Here is a 19,583-nt window from a genome sequence, read left to right as displayed (position 1 = left end):
TGTAGTTTAGCTTTCTAAACTTCTTGCCAAACTTTATAAAAACGATAAAACAATTCCGCACCTTACTGTCGGCGCTGTAGTTACTGTATGTTGTTGGTGTGGCAGTAGCGACCGTACAACGCCATGTGCTTGGCTAGCTTGGCAAATCTGTCGCGAATTATGTCATCGCGGAGTTACGTGCGACTTGCAAGGTAATATCCATAGAAATATATGGATCACCACATGGGACTAGTTTGTCAGAGATGTACACTTGGCTTCTTGAACGGTTACAGCCGTATAATATCAAACGAAACGCATATTTCAAATGCTCGCAAGCACATTGTTGGTAATTGTCATGTGATGTCATGTGACTCAGAAGGTGAGATATGTCGATCACTGCAAGTGACTAGTTTTCAGGGTATTTTGACTCATAGTTTCGTGCACGGTTACAGCCGTATAATAATATCAAACGACTATTTCAAAAGTTGGCACAGGCCCCAACCGGCGTAGCTGTGTGAAAGGCTGGAGATAGGCCCCACCAACTTAGCTGTGTGAAAGTTTGGAAGTAAGTTCGCTGGATGGCCCCACCACCAAATGTTTTGGATCATATTTAACATTTTCCCTCCCACTCCAGACATTGTTAGCTTTTTTAAAAAACTTTTTGTGATCCACGTTATCAAAAGCCTTTTGAAAAACCACGGAAAGACAATAGAATGGCAATTTTTTTCGATAAAGATGTTTTTTAACAATGCATTTAAAACAAAATATTATCTAGTGATTTTTGTCGGAAACCAGCTTGTTCTTCAGGAATGTTTCCTGCTACCTCTGCCCATCTTTATGGTCTTTTATTTAATATTCCTGTGAAAATCTTACTAAATCAACAACGTTATATATATGCATATGCCTCTGTAATTTCCCGGGTTTCCCGTGTCCCCTTTTTGTGGAGTGGCAAAATAATTCTCTTTGTCCAACCCAATGGAAACATACCAGTGCCATATATTCTGTTGAAAAGTTTATTTAACAAAGGAAACAACAGATCTTGTGTCGATTCAAAGAATTCTCCGATAAGATTATCTTCCCCTGCTGCTTTTCCTTTTTAAAATTCCGAATACTCTCTACAATTTCAGTATCTGTGATAGGGTCGTTAAGAATACCATCACCTAATTCATCCTCTTCCCCGACATTTTAAAAACCATAAACATCATCCTCTTGAACGCCTTCATTTACATTTAACAAAGAAGAAAAATACTTACTCCAATTTTCCATTTCTATAACATTTGCAGGGTTTTGTTTGGACTTGTAACCTTTTAAAATTTTCCGAATAGAGTTTAAATCGTTTGTTGCTCTCAAACTGTTATTTTCTATGTTTTGGTGCTGTGCAGATTTTTCTCTACAAATCTTTATGAACTCATTTCTGGCCTTTGTATATTCATCAAAATCAACCAATGAAATAAGTTCATGCAACTTGTGTTACACAGCTGGTTTTAAAAAGAAATCACGAGTATGTTTCTCGACCCTTTTCTTTCTATTTAAATTTGTACTTACATATTGACCTGTTAAAGGATGGAAGGTTACACGTTGTCTCACATGTGTCGCAGCGAGCAGCGCTGCCAAACTCGTCAAATGTAAAATGATCAGACCCTTCGACTGTAGGTACTTCAAAATGTGGAAAATCACAAAACAAATCGGTTGACAAAAAATACGCTCTAAACTTTGAACTGGCATGTACAACTCACAATAGTTTTATGAAATTTGCCGGACTTGTCCCTGTTTATCAACCTTGCCGGCGTTTTATGTCCGTGAATGTATCAGAAATACAGCCTGCCAATAGACTAATTATAACATTAGAATGAAATTCACATCAAGAATCCTTCATTTAATACGCAGTTTTCAGTTTACTTTCTGTACCCTCCCGTATTGATTTAGCAGTCAGTGCCTTATCTCGGCGCGGCTAAAAGGGCGCCCCCAATGTCAAGAATTACACCTCAAATATTTAAAAATTATCACCGATTTTCAGCATTTTCTCCTTTGGTCTTACCAGAGCCCGTATAAAAGTCACCAGTGTTGTACATTAAACAGAACAAAAGGCATCAGTAGCGTTTGTGCCTCTCTTAAGGCTTTAAATCCGGCGGAAGAAGAAGAAAAGCTGTAACCAACCCACTTTCGCTATAACGGTCAAAATTGACATCGATTTGACCAGTGAAAGGGGTTTTGGAGGGAAAGTGTTAGCAGGTCACTTTTAAGGGAGATCCACGAACGGTTTACATGGGGGTAGTTTTTTTGTCTCCAATGCAAACCTTCCGTTGCTTGAAATACTGACCACTGACGCAAAAAAATGAAATCCTTTTTCAATCCTAGATGTTTCCTACATATATGATATCAGAGTTTCACATCCCTTGCTATGGTGTATCTTTATTAAAATATGAACAATATTTATGAAAATAATTTTTATTTTTAGTAAAGAACCTTTCTTTACTAAACCGTCTAAACCTCATTTTACAAATCATGAACTTCGGTCAACTTTTATTGAATATGATGTAAACGTGAGTCACGAATACATTTCGCGTCACGGCGAGCCATTTCTTCATTGGAATGACAACAGCAGCCAAAAAATGCATGTGCAAGTCCCCTAAACAGGTGTTATAGCAGCTCTCAGTACAGCCAGGTCAAAGTTCGACACCCTTTCACAAACAAGTTGGAGATATACATGATAACCTGCCTTACCAAAAGCCCATTTCTCTTTTATGTACTTCACTAGCCTACTCAACTACCGATTGTTAATTCATACTGATTTGTACTGTACAAGATGATTTCTATATTTCCTCTGATTATTCATAGTCTATCATCGCTCACCTTAAATAACCTCTCCTGACTTACGTAAGACGTATGTTGTTATAAATCAACGGGAACTGTACAGGAACATTTTATGTTCAGAACTTCGTGGCAACGTAGAATGCATGTTCATCCGCGGGTCTCTTAATTATACAAACTTCTAATGCTGATAATATCAAAAGCACTCGATGAAAATAATGGATGATACTTTTCAACATGGCTTGCAAAAAAGTCGCTCTTTCCGGAAAAAATGATGGAATTGATTTCTTTGTAGTCAACCAGTTTGACAAGTTTCTTTCTCACAGCAGATAGTAGGGAAAAAAATCGTATGGCCAAATTTTCACCATATTCCCGAGGGACAATTTGCAAGAAGTCCGGCCAACGGCCATGGAGTAGATTTGCTCTCTCTTTACCAGTCTGCCGAGGGCTATAGGAGATAACCCCATGTGGTGAGGAGAGAGCAGTTTGGAGCATTTGTAATGCACAGAGGCTGAGTTTGCTGTGTTTTAAAAGGGGAAAAGTCGAGTGGATTGTCAGTTGGAAAACATCTTTCGACATACTTTCTCAAGTTATGCTTTATTTCTGCCAATGATTTTAGAGACGTGTTTACCGATTTGAAGTAAAGTAGAAGAAGTAATGACGCTCTGATCTTTATAATTTATCAATGGCGAATATGTTTATGTAGCGTGCTATGTATCCTTTGGCAGCATGATTAGATTAGATAGCGAAAGTGCCGACATTTGAACCTTTGAAGCGGCATATACAACGCACAACATAGACTCATTATAAAATTAGAATGAAATTCACATTAAGAATCCTTCACTTATATATCACACAGTTTTCAGTTTACTTTCTGTACCCTCCCGTATTGATTTAGCAGTCACTGCCTCATCTCGGGCGGCAAAAAGGGCGCCCTCAATGTCAAGAATTACACCTAGCAAGATGTCCGGCCGACGGCCATGGAGTGAACAATTATATTTTTCAATGATACATTTAGTAATGAACATTTCACTCATGCCTTTGATAAGTTTATGAAATATGATTTAGATAGTACAGATACAAATACAGCAGCTATAGAGTTGACAAGGATATTTTCAACAGGCGCCAGGCGATGTCTGAAAGTTAAATACAATAAGTCTAGGAAAAAGAAGACAAGAAATCAGTGGTTTGACAAAAACTGTTATAATTTACGCAGGGAACTAAAATATGCTGCTAAAGCCTTTGATAAAACCCCTAATGATCCAGTTTTGAGATGTAATTATTTCACCCTGAGGAAAAAATACAGAAAGCAACTTAAATTTAATAAACAGCAGTTACCAAATCATTGATAAACAAACTAGAATTGGCAGATGGAAACAGTTCAGGTGAATATTGGAATATCTTGAAGAACCTTAGGAAGAAATCGGGTGTCCCATTTGGATTTCATATTTTGAGTCATTGTATAATAATAAGTCCACAACAACTGAAGAAAAAATTGTTTCTGAAAAATTGGGAGAGTTGGAAAAAATAAAGAGACTAAATACTTACCTTAATACTCCAATAACACATAATGAGTTATTATCTGCCATTAAACAATTGAAAAATAAGAAAGTACCAGGTGAAGGCTGCATAAGAAATGAGATGATTAAAGCTAGCAATAATGTGTGTATAAGTAGCATTTTAAAATTGTTTAATCATATACTGGATAGTGGTAATTTTCCTGCATTCTGGAAATCAACATTGTTAGTTCCACTTCACAAATCAGGGGACAAATGTGATCCAAACAATTGCAGAGCAATCGCACTTTCAAGTTGTTTATCAAAACTTTTCACATTGGTATTGAACAAGCGTCTCATTAAGTATCTAGAGGTCAATGATCTTTTCTCACCTTTTCAATTTGGTTTTAGAAAGAATAGACGTACTTCAGACTGTGTATTTTTGTTAAAGACTGTAATTGATAAAATGTTTTCTACTAAAAGTTTGAAAAACTCAAGCTCAAACAAGCTTTATGTAGCTTTTGTAGACTTTAGGAAAGCTTTTGATTCTGTTTGGAGAAAAGGATTATTTCTTAAAATGCAGAGGTTGGGAATAACCGGTGGTTTCTATGATGTTGTAAAATCTATGTATGATAACACTCAGTACAAAATGAAACTACCAAGAGGTATTTCTGATGGTTCTTTCTTTCTACTTGTGGTGTTAAACAAGGTTGTAACCTTTCACCAACTTTATTCAATGTTTTTCTGAATGATCTCCCAGGTATTTTTGGTGATATATCTGATTTCCCAATAGAAATTGGAGACCTGAAAATGAGTTGTATTTTGTATGCTGATGACTTAATACTTATGTCAAAATCTGCAGAAGGTTTACAGAATTGTCTGAATAAGTTACTTTCTTATAGTAAATTATGGGGTCTCACAGTTAATGTAGATAAGACAAAACAATGGTATTTAACAAGAGTAATCATTTCACAAACAATGTGCAATTTTACTTTGAAAACAATTTGATTGAAACAGTGAAACATTTTACATATGTTGGTGTTCTTATTACACCTAATGGAAAATTCAAACAAAACCAGAATAATCTTAAAAACAAAGCAATGAAAGCTTTATTCAGCATAAAAAAGTCAATTTTATGTGAAAGAATGTTAAATCCTAGACTTTGCTTAAAACTTTTTGACACATTGATTGTTCCAATTCTTTCATATGCTTCTGAAATTTGGGCAACAGAAATCACTAGTACTGATAATTGTCTTGAAAGTCTTTGTATGTCGTTTTACAGATTTATTCTAGGAGTCAGTAAACGTACTCCTTTGGAAGTCATAAGAGCTGAGTTGGGTAGACTACCATTGAAGATCTCACTTTATATGTCTGTTATAAGATATTGGTGTAGAATGAATAGTTTGCCTTCAAATCACATTCTTAAAAAGGCACTCAAAGAAAACAGATAAATTCAATCTCCTTGGGTGAAATTTATTAATCGCAATTTGGGGGATTGTAATCATATGCATGTTTTCAGTTCATTGGGAGTGAAATCATATTGTCAACTGAAGAAGAAAATAAAAGAAAATCTTACAAGTGAATATTTGGGTTCATGGAGGAGAAATCTGTTTGATGATGTAAGAAAAAATGGAAATGGTAACAAATTACGTACATATAGAATTTTCAAAAACTCAGTTTGTCTTCGAAAATTACTTAGAATGCTTGTCTGACTTTACACTCCGTAAACATTTGTCCAAATTCAGATTGAGTGACCATAACTTGGGTATTGAAATGGAAGAAAAAGTAAACCTAGATTACCTTTGAATGAAAGAATCTGTCAGAGATGTGATTATAATGAAATTGATGATGAGTTTCATTTATTATTTTCATGTAAAAATCATACTTCAGAAAGAATTTATTGGGACAAAGTAGTGGTACAGATTTTTGTAAATGTTATAGTCTCTTAGAAAAAGAAGAAGTTGTTAAAAAGTTAATGGAACAAAATGTTCTTGATCTAGCTGTATTTCTAAAGAATACAAATGTATGCTGAACCCTCCAGCAGCTCCGGGCTGAAAAATGTCCTGGTAACTTTTGTTCATTTGTTGTTCAGACTTTTACTGTTTTCTTAAGAGCACATGTTTATACTGAGCTGAAGCAGCTCCAATGAATGTAATTATTGCATGTTTTCGTATTACAGAGATGAATGGTTGTTTTTCTTTCTCTGTATTGTTCACTTACATTTGTAACACATCTTGATGTACCATACCATACTCTCTGTTAGTATGTGTCGAGTAAATAAAGATTGATTGATTGATTGATATGCGTTTCGAAGATTAGCATATAATAATTACTATCTATTCGTTACATAAGAGAATTCCTTTGATTGACGCTTGTGTCACCAGGTGTTGAATGCGTATATATTGGTGTAAAGGTCTTTTGTCTTCAGTCTCGGTCGAAACTCCACGATGTCCACACAAGTATTTTTTATGTGTATATTCTCTAAATCTTATAAATGCAGTTTTATAGATCCTGTAAGTCTGTTGCCTTTAGACAATGCGTTGTAAGGGGGGAATTGTGTAAATAAAAGTGGTGAGTCTTTCGAGGGTACACAGTACGCTCGTGGGGTGTGACGACCACCGCATACCACAGGCGCTTGGCACATTGCTGGGATAATAATCGTATTTAATATGTAGAATGTGTATACGACTTGATTATTCAATAGAAGAATCACCGTACGTGATATTAGTGTAGGCCTATAGGCGAGAAATCGTCCTGAAATTGGTATTTTCCATGAGAGAAGAGCAATGACGTCATCTGCCAGGGTTGTATGCACAGGCGCATACCTTGCATGCAGCTTATTCAAAATGGCCGGCGCTGGGTTGGTGTGCCCAGCCAATTTCAGGACGATTTCTCGCCAGTAGCATAGGGTAAGGTATGATTTTAGGCAAAAGAGGCCAGTCGATCGATTGTTTATGCAACCATCTGACCGTTGACTAGTTTTTATCACCGGAAACGCTCAGAGTTCGTGAATTTCGCTGATTTATGAAATCGGGCTGTGAATTACTTTCTCACCTTTCCTTCCTGTCTGTGCAGCAGTGGACAACGGGCCAAAGCCGGGCCCAAGCCCTGCAGAGCTCTACAGCCGCTCGGTTAAGCTAGCCGACATGTACAGTAATATCACCTACCGTTATTCTTTAATAAATAATCAAGTCATGTAGACATTCTACACATTGATGATTATGCAGTGCGTTCGCCGGGCCCGAGCCAGGCAGCCATAGGTACAATGCCAGTCAACATGTAGGCCTATAGGCCTACACTAATATCACGTACGGTGATTCTTTTATTGAATAATCAAGTCGTATACACATTCTACATATTAAATACGATTATTATCCCAGCAATGTGCCAAGCGCCTGTGGTTTTCAGTTTACTTTCTGTACCCTCCCGTATTGATTTAGCAGTCAGTGCCTCATCTCGGGGCGGCAAAAAGGGCGCCCTCAATGTCAAGAATTACACCTCAAATATTTGAAAAATATCACCAATTTACAGCATTTTCTCCTTTGGATCTTACCAGAGTCCGTTCAAAAGTCACCAGGTTTATACATTAAACAGAACAAAAGGCATCAGTAGCGTTTCTGCCTCTCTTAAGGCTTTAAATCCGGCGGAGGAAGAAGAAAAGCTGTAACTAACCCACTTTTGCTGTAATGGTCAAAATTGACATCGATTTGACCAGTGAAAGGGGTTTTGGAGAGAAAGTGTTAGCAGGTCACTTTTAAGGGAGATTCACAAATGGTTTACGTGGGGGGTAACGTTTCTTCTCTAATGCAAACCTCTCGTTGCTTGAAATCCTGAGCAGTGACGTAAATGTGAGGTATAAAAATGTGAAGTTAAGGGAGCGTTCAGTTTTTACGGCCTGGGGGGGGGGCCGGCAAAATCTTGTCGCCGGTGTTCAAAAAAATATAGACCCCCCTGCATTTTTTGTGAAAAAAGATGAACCCCCCCTTTGTCAGACGAAAAAAATTGATGACCCCCCCCCCCCCCCCTGAAAAATAACCAAAACCCATATGTCAAATTTACCCGCATGGTTTGGATTTGAACTCCGGTACACGGCGCACTTTATTCGTGTAGCAGAGATGCCAGTGCACAAACTTCTCAGCCACATCCATTGAAACGTCTGTTAATTAGGACGACTGTAAGGCAATTTTTAACTTCATTTCCATAGACAACTCATGTCCATGGACATTGTATAAAGTAAACTTTATTGGAGTGGTTCGCCAAAGGCAGCCCTCCGGTTAAGAGGGTCATGGGCCATTACGTAAAGTCAACTTTATTCTAGTGGGCCACCAAAGGTGGCCCGCCGGTAAAGAGGGTCAATCATGGCTATTGCATAAAGTAGACTTTACTGGACAGGGCCGCTGAAGGCGCGCGGCCATTACCATTATTCAGTGCGTGATCCCAGGGGTCCCTCAAAAATGTTTCTAATACAAGCCGCGGCTTCAATTGGGAATTTACAGTAAGATTGCCGTGGGGTATTACATAAAGTCAATTTATTGTAGTGGGCCGCCTGCAAAGAGGGTCGGATCATGGCCATTGCATGAAGTACACCTAATTGGAGTGGGCCGCCAAAGGCGTCTGCCCGTTAAGAGGGTCATGGGTAATACATAATGTATAGTTATTGTAGTGGGCCGCCGAAGGCGGCCCGCCGGTAAAGAGGGTCGATTATGGCCATAGCATAAAATGAACTTTATTGTTGGTATTATGTTTTTGAAAATGTGGTGACCCCCCCTTTCCTACAAGTGAAAAAGTGATCCCCCCCCCTTTGCGGATTCCAAAATTACGATGACCTCCCCTGGATTTTGCCGGCCCCCCCGGCCGTAAAAACTGAACGGTCCCTAAAGGAAAACTGTTGGACGCTTTTTGCCACTGATTGTTTCTGTATTTTGTTCTCCTTTGAAATTGCAATCGTGATATAAATGTGTTGCTAGATTTAAGATTGAAGTCCAAACAGGGGTTTATTGCGAACTGTAAACTATTAACTGTAACCACACTCAGGGCTCGAAATTAGTGGTAGTCCCGCGTCCACAGACTACCAACTTTTCCCTGGGGCTACCAAAGTCCACGACATGGTAGTCCACTCGGACTACCAAAGCTTGGGACATGAAATACTTGGCGTGCAATGTCCGTCACTTTCGGAAGAACTTAATACAGTCAACATGCAGTTCCATTTGATTGAAGCAATTATCCTTTCATCTGTGAAGAGTTTTTTTCTGGTGACTATTACAATTTTCACTGCTATGTTGTTGTTTTCACAAGATGCAGAGCGTTTGATACTAGAATGTTGAGTTGCCTTTCCGTGTGCAGTCTTTGCATGCCAGTTCACACTATGCTGTTGATCGGCAGCATACGAGACGTACCTGTGTCAAGTTTTGGGATTTTGATGCTAAAATTTCACAAAACTGTCGCTTCTATATCAAGAGATTGTGTAATCAGTTTGATTTAAAATAGTAATATAAAACACTGTGTCAGTTAGGCTTAGCTGAGTTTCTTTGTCTTTTATCTATGGTTGTCGATCAGTAAAATGTATTACTTTTTGTGTAGAGAGACTCGGGTGTAACAAGACATGCCAGTTCATAAAGATCATGAGGATTTTTTTTTTCTGTTTTTCTTTACTCAAGTTACAATTTCTTTGGCCGAATTTGAAAGTGATAGAAAGTGTTAAAATGTACATAAATTAGCATAAATTAAGCGTTTGTGACACATTATATGGGGTTTCTCGAGTTGAAACCCCTAGTTTTACTGCTATTTTGTGTTGCTGAACCGGGGCTTATACTCGGACAAGTAAAGTATCCCTAAACTAAAATATTCATAAACTACCAGCCACTGTTACTGGGCTACCAACTTCAGAAAACGGTAGCCCAAGTGGACTACCATGGAAAAAGTTAGTTTCGAGCCTTGACACTTCTTTGTCAATGGTGTTACTGTGATGCTCCAAACAACCACAGTGAGAGCGCCCTCTTTGTCCACGGTTCAGAGTAACCTGGAGTGTTTAGGCTTCCTTCGACTGTCCTTCAAGCTTGTATCATAGAGGATTCGATCTCCGATGATGACGATGATGATGATTAAACATTTAAAAATGAAGGAAAATAAAAATATATTTGGACTCAGTAAAGTTGTTGTTGTTGTTGTTGTTGTTGTTGATTGTATTTGCAGGAAAGGACAAATTATGTGCTGCAAAATTCAATACAGCCTCACTGTACACATGGAGGTACGCTACCTCCATGCTATACACATAAGCTCCAAATTCAATACAGCCTAACTGTACTGAATTTGGAGCGCATGTGTATATAGTATAAAGGCTGTATTGAATTTTGCAGTGTATGTGTATAGTTTGGCTGTATTGAATTTGCAGCGCATACTTTGTTCTTTTCTGCAAATCAATAACAACAATAACAACGACAACAAATTTACTGAGTCCAAATATATTTTCATTTTTCTTCATTTTTAAATATTTAATCATCATCATCATCGTCATCATCGGAGATCGAATCCCCTATGCTTGTATGTGACTGGTCAATTCCTTTACATTCCTTTTGTTTCCTCCACTTTCTAACTTGCAGGCCAGTTACATTGCTTCACATCAGGCATCCGTTATGACAGAGAGAATCAACATGTGTTTAATGATATACACATGGTTTATTGGAAAACAAGTATCTACAAAGCTAGTAAAACAAATATATTTCTTTTAAAATGAAAACTTTATTTGTGGAATTATTTTCATTAATTATCTAAAAATCACTGAGAAATGAATAGACTTATACTGCGATAGATGTCTGGTCTATTTCAGATACTATGATACAACAATGGTTATTTTGTTCAGTACACTGAATAAATTAAAGACAATAAAATATAATGGTAGGCTGTAAATGGCTAAATGGCAGAATACACATGAAAATCTTTTGATAGACACAAACTATGATGATTGTTCTATCCTGGTTTAGAGTTGCACTGCAAATCATTGAATGATATTTAGATCATTTAAATTACTAGTATTACTGTCACACAGGTGAAGTCAATGGTAGGTTTTCAACAAAAGCTGATGTCAAAATTGTAATTAACTTACAGTTTCATTAAATGAGTTGTCTGAACATGCAAAATGTTGCTTATGTTGTTTTATCGGCTACACATTAAGGTAGTTTACAGCTTGAAATGAAAGACTTTTGTTCCAACTTTCCTGATGCAAATTTTCCACCATTCTCTTTCAAAATCAAGAATGAAAACTGGGGGGGGGGGGGGGGGGGTCACTGTCCGAATTTTGGAACATGGTAAAAGAGAAACAAATTACCCAACATTTACTGATATGTGAAATTCAAAATGACCATCATTCCTGTCTTATCTCTATTGGGAAAAAATAAAATTCCTGACAAAACAAGCCAGTAAAAGCTTTGTTTTGACCATAAGCCTCAAATGAGCCCCCTCAAGTTGTAGGTCAGAAGAATATTTTAAAAGTTTGAGAGTCTAAATATCTGTCCCTGATGCACATTCTAACTTGATTGGGAATTACAGATTCTAGCTGAAACAGTGGCATTTGAAATACCACAATTCAACCTACCAATAATGGGCTCCGAAGGAACATTAAAAAATTGGCAGACCTTTATATTTTGTCAAGGTGGGACAATTATAAATCATAAAACTTTAGCCAGATCCTATAAAAGCCAATTTCAACTAAGTTGATGTTTTTTCTACAAAGATAGATCTGCGATACAAAATCAAAATGTGGTTTGACCACTGTCTTTGTCACTGACTTAAATTTAGTGTGACCAAATTACGCATGATACCATTGTTATTTCTGAAGTGCTTGTGTCTAACATTTAAGTTATTTTCAAAGGTATATGGAATCATCTATGGTTTTGATAACTGGTCTATTGAAGATCTCATGTACAGTACCACTATCACCAAAAAAATGCACATAGTAAGTACAATTGCTGTGTTGGTAATCTGACTGAACAATTGAAGCATGTTCATTAAGGTACTACGCACCTGGAAAATGAAAGACTTAAGCTTTTGCTCAAACTTCCCTCAATGAAACTTTCAACCATTCTCTTACCAAACCATGAATAAAAATCAGGGGTCACCATGCCAAGTTTTGAACTAGAGAAACAAATTACCTAAATTTAATCAATATTTGAAAGTCAAAATGGCCGAAATCCTTAAATTAACCTTCCAGGGGAAAAATAAAGTTTCCATTTATGAAAAATTAAGACAGTTGAAAATGTTTCTTACCACAAGAGGTTCGAAATAAGCCCCATGGTTGATCAGAAAAGCATTGTAAAAGTTTGAGAGTCTGAATATCTGTCCCCGAGGCATATTCTACCTTAACATGCCTGCATAAGAATACAAAAGTCAAGATTATCCAAAGAATAAACTTACTGATAATATCAATGTTATAGCAAAGCTAACATTAATTAGATGGATGGAATAAACAGACTAGTTACTATAAGACCACAGAAAGGCAATGAAAAAAGTAACATATTTTGCAAAGTTTAAATATGAAAACTGCAAAGTTAGGTTTCCCAGTAAAATGCATATACGGTGTACTGTGTATACTATACATGGAATTCAGAATAAGTTACTCAGTATTGCAAAGTGATTATACACTAAAATCATGAACCAGTTACACTGGAATATTAAAACAATTGATGTCATCAGAACATGCATCCTTATTACAGACATTCCAGACATCCTGGATAGTCTGCACTGTGAAAACTTGTTGCAACAGAACACTCTGTTGACTTGGTAGACATAGAAGAGATGGTAATCATCAACTGAAAACAGCTGCCGATGTGAATAATGTAAAAACACAGGTGTGCATATCTGACAATCTATGTAGCTCACTTCACTATTTAGAATGACACAGAATGGACTGGGCACTGAGTTACAAGGTCACACTCAAGGTTCAAATGGCAAGAAATGGACACCACGTCAACTGGAGTTGATACAGGACAGGGCTACATACACTTAGGTACACTACACAAGCAACAACACAGTTGTACTTAGATTACCTGCCTACACACCTTGGTAAGCGTACAGAGATGAGAGAGTTTAACTCTGGGGATAAAGTGGTAGCTGGAAGCTTTTGTAAATAATGAGTGAAGATTCATGGACAGAAGACACGGCCTGGCATCCCAAATGTGAGGCCAGTTAAGAATAGCTCTTTCCTCCCTTAAACTCTACACTTTCTTCAAAATACAGTTAAATAGTGTATAAGCATGTATAAATACCTTTGATAATACTTTATGAAAATTGACTGGATGGCTGCATCTTTGCAGGTTTTTGTCCAAGTTGTATATTCATATCATGAAAATTTTATTCAGTGTAGAGTTACTAATTGGTAGCAAATATGCAGCAGTAATTACAAGCCAAATTTGATTACCATGATGCATGTTGATTTTATGTTTTCGGCAATTGTTCATTTCATAAAATTCATGTTTTAGTCATTTCCATAAAATATGCATAAATCATGTCATCTGTATGTGTTGTAAGAAATCACCATGGAAGGAATAGGTCACCACACAAACTTTCAGAGATCTGGAAATGGTTGAAATCAATGAGTCTTTGGTATCAGACGAATTACAGTGACATTGTGTGTTTTTCTGTTTGGTTTTCTTTCATGATTGTATACAAAATATTCACTTGGCTCTACTGTTCTGAGCTGAAAACCGGTACAATTCACGATTGAAAAACTTGAAAAGTTGCATTAACTGTGGTTACATTTGGTTACATTTCCTATTCTGATCACAACATTGACATTTATTAAATACACATGTACTGATATACCTTCTATTCTAAATCCAGGTTAATTCAGCTGATATCTGCATAATTACATACAGTAAATACTGTGGTCAGACTTGGGTATCTGTTAATAATGATCTTTCTTCCAAGAGACACTTAGTATTTGGTGGCTTCATCATAGGTTGGAGGATCAATTTCACCACCACTGCTTGCTTGATAATGTACAGCTACGTCAACATTCTGAGTATTATCTTCATTAACTGTATGACTTTGACTGGCCCTGAAAAAAGAATAGTTATAACAAAATTCATTAACTGTATGATTTTCACTGGCCCTGAAAAAAAAGACTTAGTCTTAGACTGGCCCTGACAAAAAGAATGATAAATAACAAAAAATGGTGTAGTTCTTGTCTGGAAATCCTTTCTGCATCAGCTTTCTCCCTTCACACATGATTTGGATAGTATCAGTTGGTAGTGAGACATGACATTACAAGTGTATGACATTGTGGTTGGACGTGCTACTGGTAATTATTAAAATATCATCGTAAGGAGCACTTTTCACAACCATAGGGAAGAACTGTTTGATTTTTGGGGTGGGGTGGAGGAATGATGTCATGATGCATTTTTCATATGCTTAGGAGGGAACCATTTATTGGGGGAGGGGTGGAGGAAATGGATATGTCAGCAATTTTTTTCTGTAACTGTGACAGCAATTATTTCTTAATTATTTTTCAGTCCTGCATCAAATTATTTTTTTTCCATATTAGAATTTAGAAGCAATGCAACTTTTTTTCTTGGTAGCCAATCATTCAATGTGTGGTCCATAATTCTGTCTATGTGTCACTGGTTCAAATATATGTACCTATAAATAACTTGAAATATTCTGTGCAAGTAGCAATAAACAGCAGTTTACATACCATGCTTCTGCTATTCTAATTTTATTTGCAAGAGACAACTGGTAAAAAAATTCATTCCGAGCTGACTGTATGGGGAGTTCTGTACTCCTGATCCTTCTGAGCTCCTTTCCTTCAGGCCAAAGGAGCCAATAGATAATATTTTGTATGTACTAGTGTGACCGATTCCAAAATGTTATGGCATGTAGTACAAACTACTGCCAGCAGGTTGATGGTGACCGTAGTCACACAATGGTTTAATGATAGCGCATTGGTCTAATAGAAGTGAAGTGATGGTTGCCCTTGTCAAACTCGGCACTTGTCCGGCTGTTTTTATCAAATCAGTACAGTCAACTTAATTCTAAGAATGGTTATCGTGAAAGGTGTCACATTTTGTTGTCAAAAACAGACCTTGTATTTGTGTTTCATCAAATTTGTTGTAATTTCATTTTTGGGAAAGACTTATTTGTTGTTTTCCTAAATAGAAACAAAGACATATAATTAGAGAATAATATATTGCTTTTAATCCTGCCATGAGTTTTTACAGATCAAGTCAAATGGTTCCTCCTTATGTAGATACTGATTGTGTGATGTTCATTACAAATAAACTTCCATGTATATTGTCCAGGATTTCCCATTGCAACAATAGTTTTTGTACAATGAACTTCAATCAGACTTTTCTAAATAGTGGCAAAAATGTAGGTCAAAGATTGGCGGCCTACCACATTTGCTGTTGGAATTTTTATTTTCTTAAGCCATAACAGGATCAAATAATTTTTTTTTGCCTTCACCTGCTCACATATTTTTTTCCTCTAAAAATCCTCCACTCCCCCCCCCCTGAAATCACATGGCTCTCCCCTTACGATACTTTTTATGGGCAGAAATTCCTTGAAGCTAAAAAATGACGAACATGTATTAAAAGTTGCACTTCAGCTATCTATTGTTATTTTGACAAAGAAATTTGAAACTGAAGATTTGTTACAGTCGGATATAACTAACCATCGATTAAACTTGTGATGCGATGATAAAGATTTGAATGCAGCCATGGAAAATTGAGAGATGGAACTCTCATGTCAAAAAGGTACATAAGAACTTTCCAGGAACTGAACTAGGTTTAACAACAATCCCTTCTGTTGATGGAGGGACTGTGGTTTAACCAGAAGTAGACCTGGATCGGAGACATTTGGAGTTGTTGCTTTATACTGTGAGTAAATTCTATTTCAATTTGGGATATTGATTGTTTTTATTTGTTTGATTTAAAGTTCAAATTTTACATACTATGCTAGCAAGCGTCCATTTGACATATTTTGAGAAAATCTTTTTTTTAAGTTCATGAAGCACACCCAAACTCAAAATACTGACTTTATAATTTGGAAATCACTAACATGAGAAGACTATGAATCAAACAAATGACATACTCACCCCTCCATTGGGGGCGCTGTAGCAACTGTAGCGCCATAATTCACTTGGTAATGTGATGGATATGGAGCTGAAGTGGTTGCCGTGGGATCAGTCTTACCATACTGCTCTGGGGGAGCACTTTGTTGTGGTGGATACCCTCCTGGTTGAGGTGGATATGGCTGTCCTGGTTGAGGTGGATATGGCTGTGGGGGATAGTGTCCTGGTTGCTGTGGGGGCACTTGTGGAGGATATGTCGCCGGTTGTTGAGGCCATGGCTGGGGAGGGTACTGCCCTGGTGGCTGGGCAGGTATTCCTGGCTGAATTGGTTGTGATGGCACAGTGCCCACTTGAACTGTGGTTGTTCCTACAGGCACTGTTTGACCTCCAACATAAACAGTTGATGCTGGCCCTGCAGTGCTCTGATTCATACGACAACACATGATGAAGCCGGTGACACACATGAAAATTCCAGCACACAGGAAAAAAGGTCCAAGAACAACGAATGGCATTCCAAAGGCTGCGCCGCTGGCTGTCATACCAATGCCGGGAATAATCGACGCAAACCCAAATATTATCAAGATCATGGCACATTTTGCTCTTGGCATGACCGGCGCAACTCCCGGTACCATAACACCACCAGTTCCTCCATGGTGGTGGTGGTGGTGACGGAAAAGATGACGACGATGATGATGATGGGCACGATGATGTCGATGATGGTGGTGGTGGGCTCCATGTCGTCCTCTTTCTCCTTGTCCCATGTTTCTGTCGTGTTACTCTTCAAAATCTATGACACAGTAAAAGGTCATGTAATCAAGCTAAACTTTGACAGATAGAATTGATAAAGAAAACAATAGTACATAATTTCTGTTGTCATATAATACTCATGCCTACAGTATATCACTCCTTCCTGGTGACATTTAGACTGGAAGATCCGTCACTTGAGGGCGCTCTCTACGCCCCCTCGTAGCGTAGGGAGCGACGGATCTTTCAGTCTAGGTGACATTCAACACGATAAACGTTTAGATATGCAAGTTACAGTAAACGTCAAGTCACCATATTTGGGGTGTACCTTGCATTTTGCAAGCAGATAAAGTAAACACACAGTATGCTTGCTGCTTGCTGTTTATGATAGGATGTTGCAGACAATAAAATTTGAAGGCTTTGAGGAACGAGGATATGTTCAGTGGCTAGATACAGTAAGAGTGTATTGAATCTTGCAGTGTTATGGTACATGTAGCTCAATTACAAAGCTATTGTAATTTTTGCATAAGCTATATCATACAACATCACCTCCAGAGCTAGTAGAAATCTGGTGTCACAGTGTCGCCTTTTCATATGTCAAGTCTCAGGGTAGACAAACATATTTGCTATTACTTTAGCATTCTGTATGATGATCAAAATTAAAATGATTCTGAAGCAGAGGTTTACATAATCAATACCATTATTAAGTTCTTCCTTTATGACTTTTTGAGTCTAATCTTTCCCATGAGACATGGAGATATGGTAATGGGCTAGTATCTTTTCTTCAGATGAAATGGCGTAAAGTTTATGAATGAATTGTTTAATTGTGAAAACATCAACCCACCTCACTAAAAATATCATGGCCCATAGTAGAAAAGTTTTGCCCGCCAAAGCAAATCTGTTAAACCATGCCACAATTTCAAACTCAAAATTTCACAGACAAACCCTTTCCAAGACTTTGCTCAGACATTCAGTCCTGTCGAACAGCGGCCAATTTTACCATCCACTTTTGTAAAATTGTGAAACGCTGAACAGGATTTACGTAGAGTCGCTTATAGTTTGATGCATGGTGAAGGTTGCTGTACTAATGCGTACAGGGGCTTCGCAGTGTAACGAACTGCAAGTGACTGTGTATTTACGAAAACAGACATCAACATGGGGGAAACCACAGGCGTTTGGCTCGTTACTTCGCAAAGCCCCTATATTGATACAAGAACACGCTCCTTTACTTTTTGTATCATATGCGTCATAGGGGCTTCGTGAAGTGATGAGCCAAGTGCCTGTGAGTGAAGCAACTGAATGCGATGCTCACTTTGCACGACACAAAACGTTGCCGTATAGGACCTGTATTTTATCCAACAATCACTGAAATGAAACTTTTTCACCACCTCTCGCACTGATGAAAAATCACCAGTGAATGGATCCCCACCACTGAGTAAGATCGCATGGAGGTAGGAAGATTTGGTAAGATTTAATGGACAATCAAATCTGTAACTCCCTGGCAAGCTTGCTTTCTCCTCTCCTAAATCTCCGTACCTTTGAACACGGTCACTCAACAAAGTACCAAATAATAGCCATACGCGTATGGCAAGAGTGTCCGGCTTTGGCTACGCCGCCTCCCAACTCCAAAGCCGGACACTCTCGCCATCCATACTCGTTGGGCTAAGGGTCTCTACCTCCACTGTCTAGAACAAACGCACGCTTTAAAGTGTGTACTTGATGCTCTGCTCGATGCTCTTAAAGTTTGACGTCAGAATGCAGAGTAGCTGCAGTGCTGTAGACCCACATACCCAGGCAAACCTCGAGCAACAGTACTGCAGTAAGTGAAGAGCATGGGTCGATTGTTACCAGCACCTGTGGAAACGCGGGTGTTGGACATTTCACAAGTGCTGCAGCTCAGACGCGGACCTACTAGTTTGTTGATCGATCACTTGACTGTACCGGGTCTATCACTTTGATTGGACTTACCAAAGCACCGTGCCAGATAATCGGTGGGTTTGGTTCTTAATGGAGCACTTTCGAATATCCATGGAAAGCGGAAGCCCAAGATTGGATATGGGTGTTGGCAAGAAAGTCACTTCCGGGTACGTTCACATGCAGTTCTTTGTCGCTTAATACTGTTAATAAATAACCCTTTGCGTGTGTTCGGCGAATATTCGTACTTCTCACTTCTTTCCCATTAAAATGATGTCTTGTTGTTCAACATAGGTTTAGCTGCTTCGTCAACGCACACAAAACATAAATTAATTTCTACAATATAAATACCAAACGATATGAATGTCATGTATTTGATCAACAATTTTTAGAAAGGGTTATCGGGAAAAGAATAAGCTTATCGACTTTATCCATTGAAATTAATTTAAAATAAACTTGTATTAATTCTTCAAAGACGGTGCTTCAAAACTTTCCGTTATCTATGATGCAAATGCGATTATTCAAATTATGGTCAAGAGAATACAAAAACTTTTCTTTGAGCCGTTAGCTAGGAGAAG

At 37.9% G+C, this 19,583-nt stretch overlaps 1 protein-coding gene across 2 annotated transcripts; it reads right to left on the bottom strand.

The window, feature by feature from the left end:
- Nucleotides 1-10,941: 10,941 nt before the first annotated feature.
- On the bottom strand, nt 10,942-19,204 carry LOC139151982 (uncharacterized). Of its 2 annotated transcripts, none has more exons than XM_070725051.1 (3): nt 19,060-19,204; nt 16,372-17,134; nt 10,942-14,337 (listed from the first exon to the last, which is right to left on the bottom strand). In XM_070725051.1, exons 2-3 carry the CDS (start codon nt 17,106-17,108, stop codon nt 14,214-14,216), a joined length of 861 nt encoding a protein of 286 aa, XP_070581152.1. In that variant the 5' UTR covers nt 17,109-17,134; nt 19,060-19,204; the 3' UTR covers nt 10,942-14,213. The 2 variants fall into 2 exon arrangements, with proteins under 2 accessions (XP_070581152.1, XP_070581153.1); XM_070725052.1 differs by lacking the exon at nt 19,060-19,204 and adding an exon at nt 18,768-19,000.
- Between the last annotated feature and the right edge of the window lie 379 nt (nt 19,205-19,583).

The sequence above is a fragment of the Ptychodera flava genome, chromosome 15 (genome assembly GCF_041260155.1).
Source record: "Ptychodera flava strain L36383 chromosome 15, AS_Pfla_20210202, whole genome shotgun sequence".
NCBI lineage: Eukaryota > Metazoa > Hemichordata > Enteropneusta > Ptychoderidae > Ptychodera > Ptychodera flava.
This window is presented reverse-complemented; position numbering and strand designations above follow the sequence as displayed.

Coding starts and splice junctions, on each gene's coding strand:
- LOC139151982 (XM_070725051.1), bottom strand. CDS start 17,108: ATGGGACAAGGAGAAAGAGGACGACATGGAGCCCACCACCACCATCAT. Junction 14,338..16,371: donor ACAGCGCCCCCAATGGAGGG/GTGAGTATGTCA, acceptor TTCTTTTTTCAG/GGCCAGTCAAAGTCATACAG.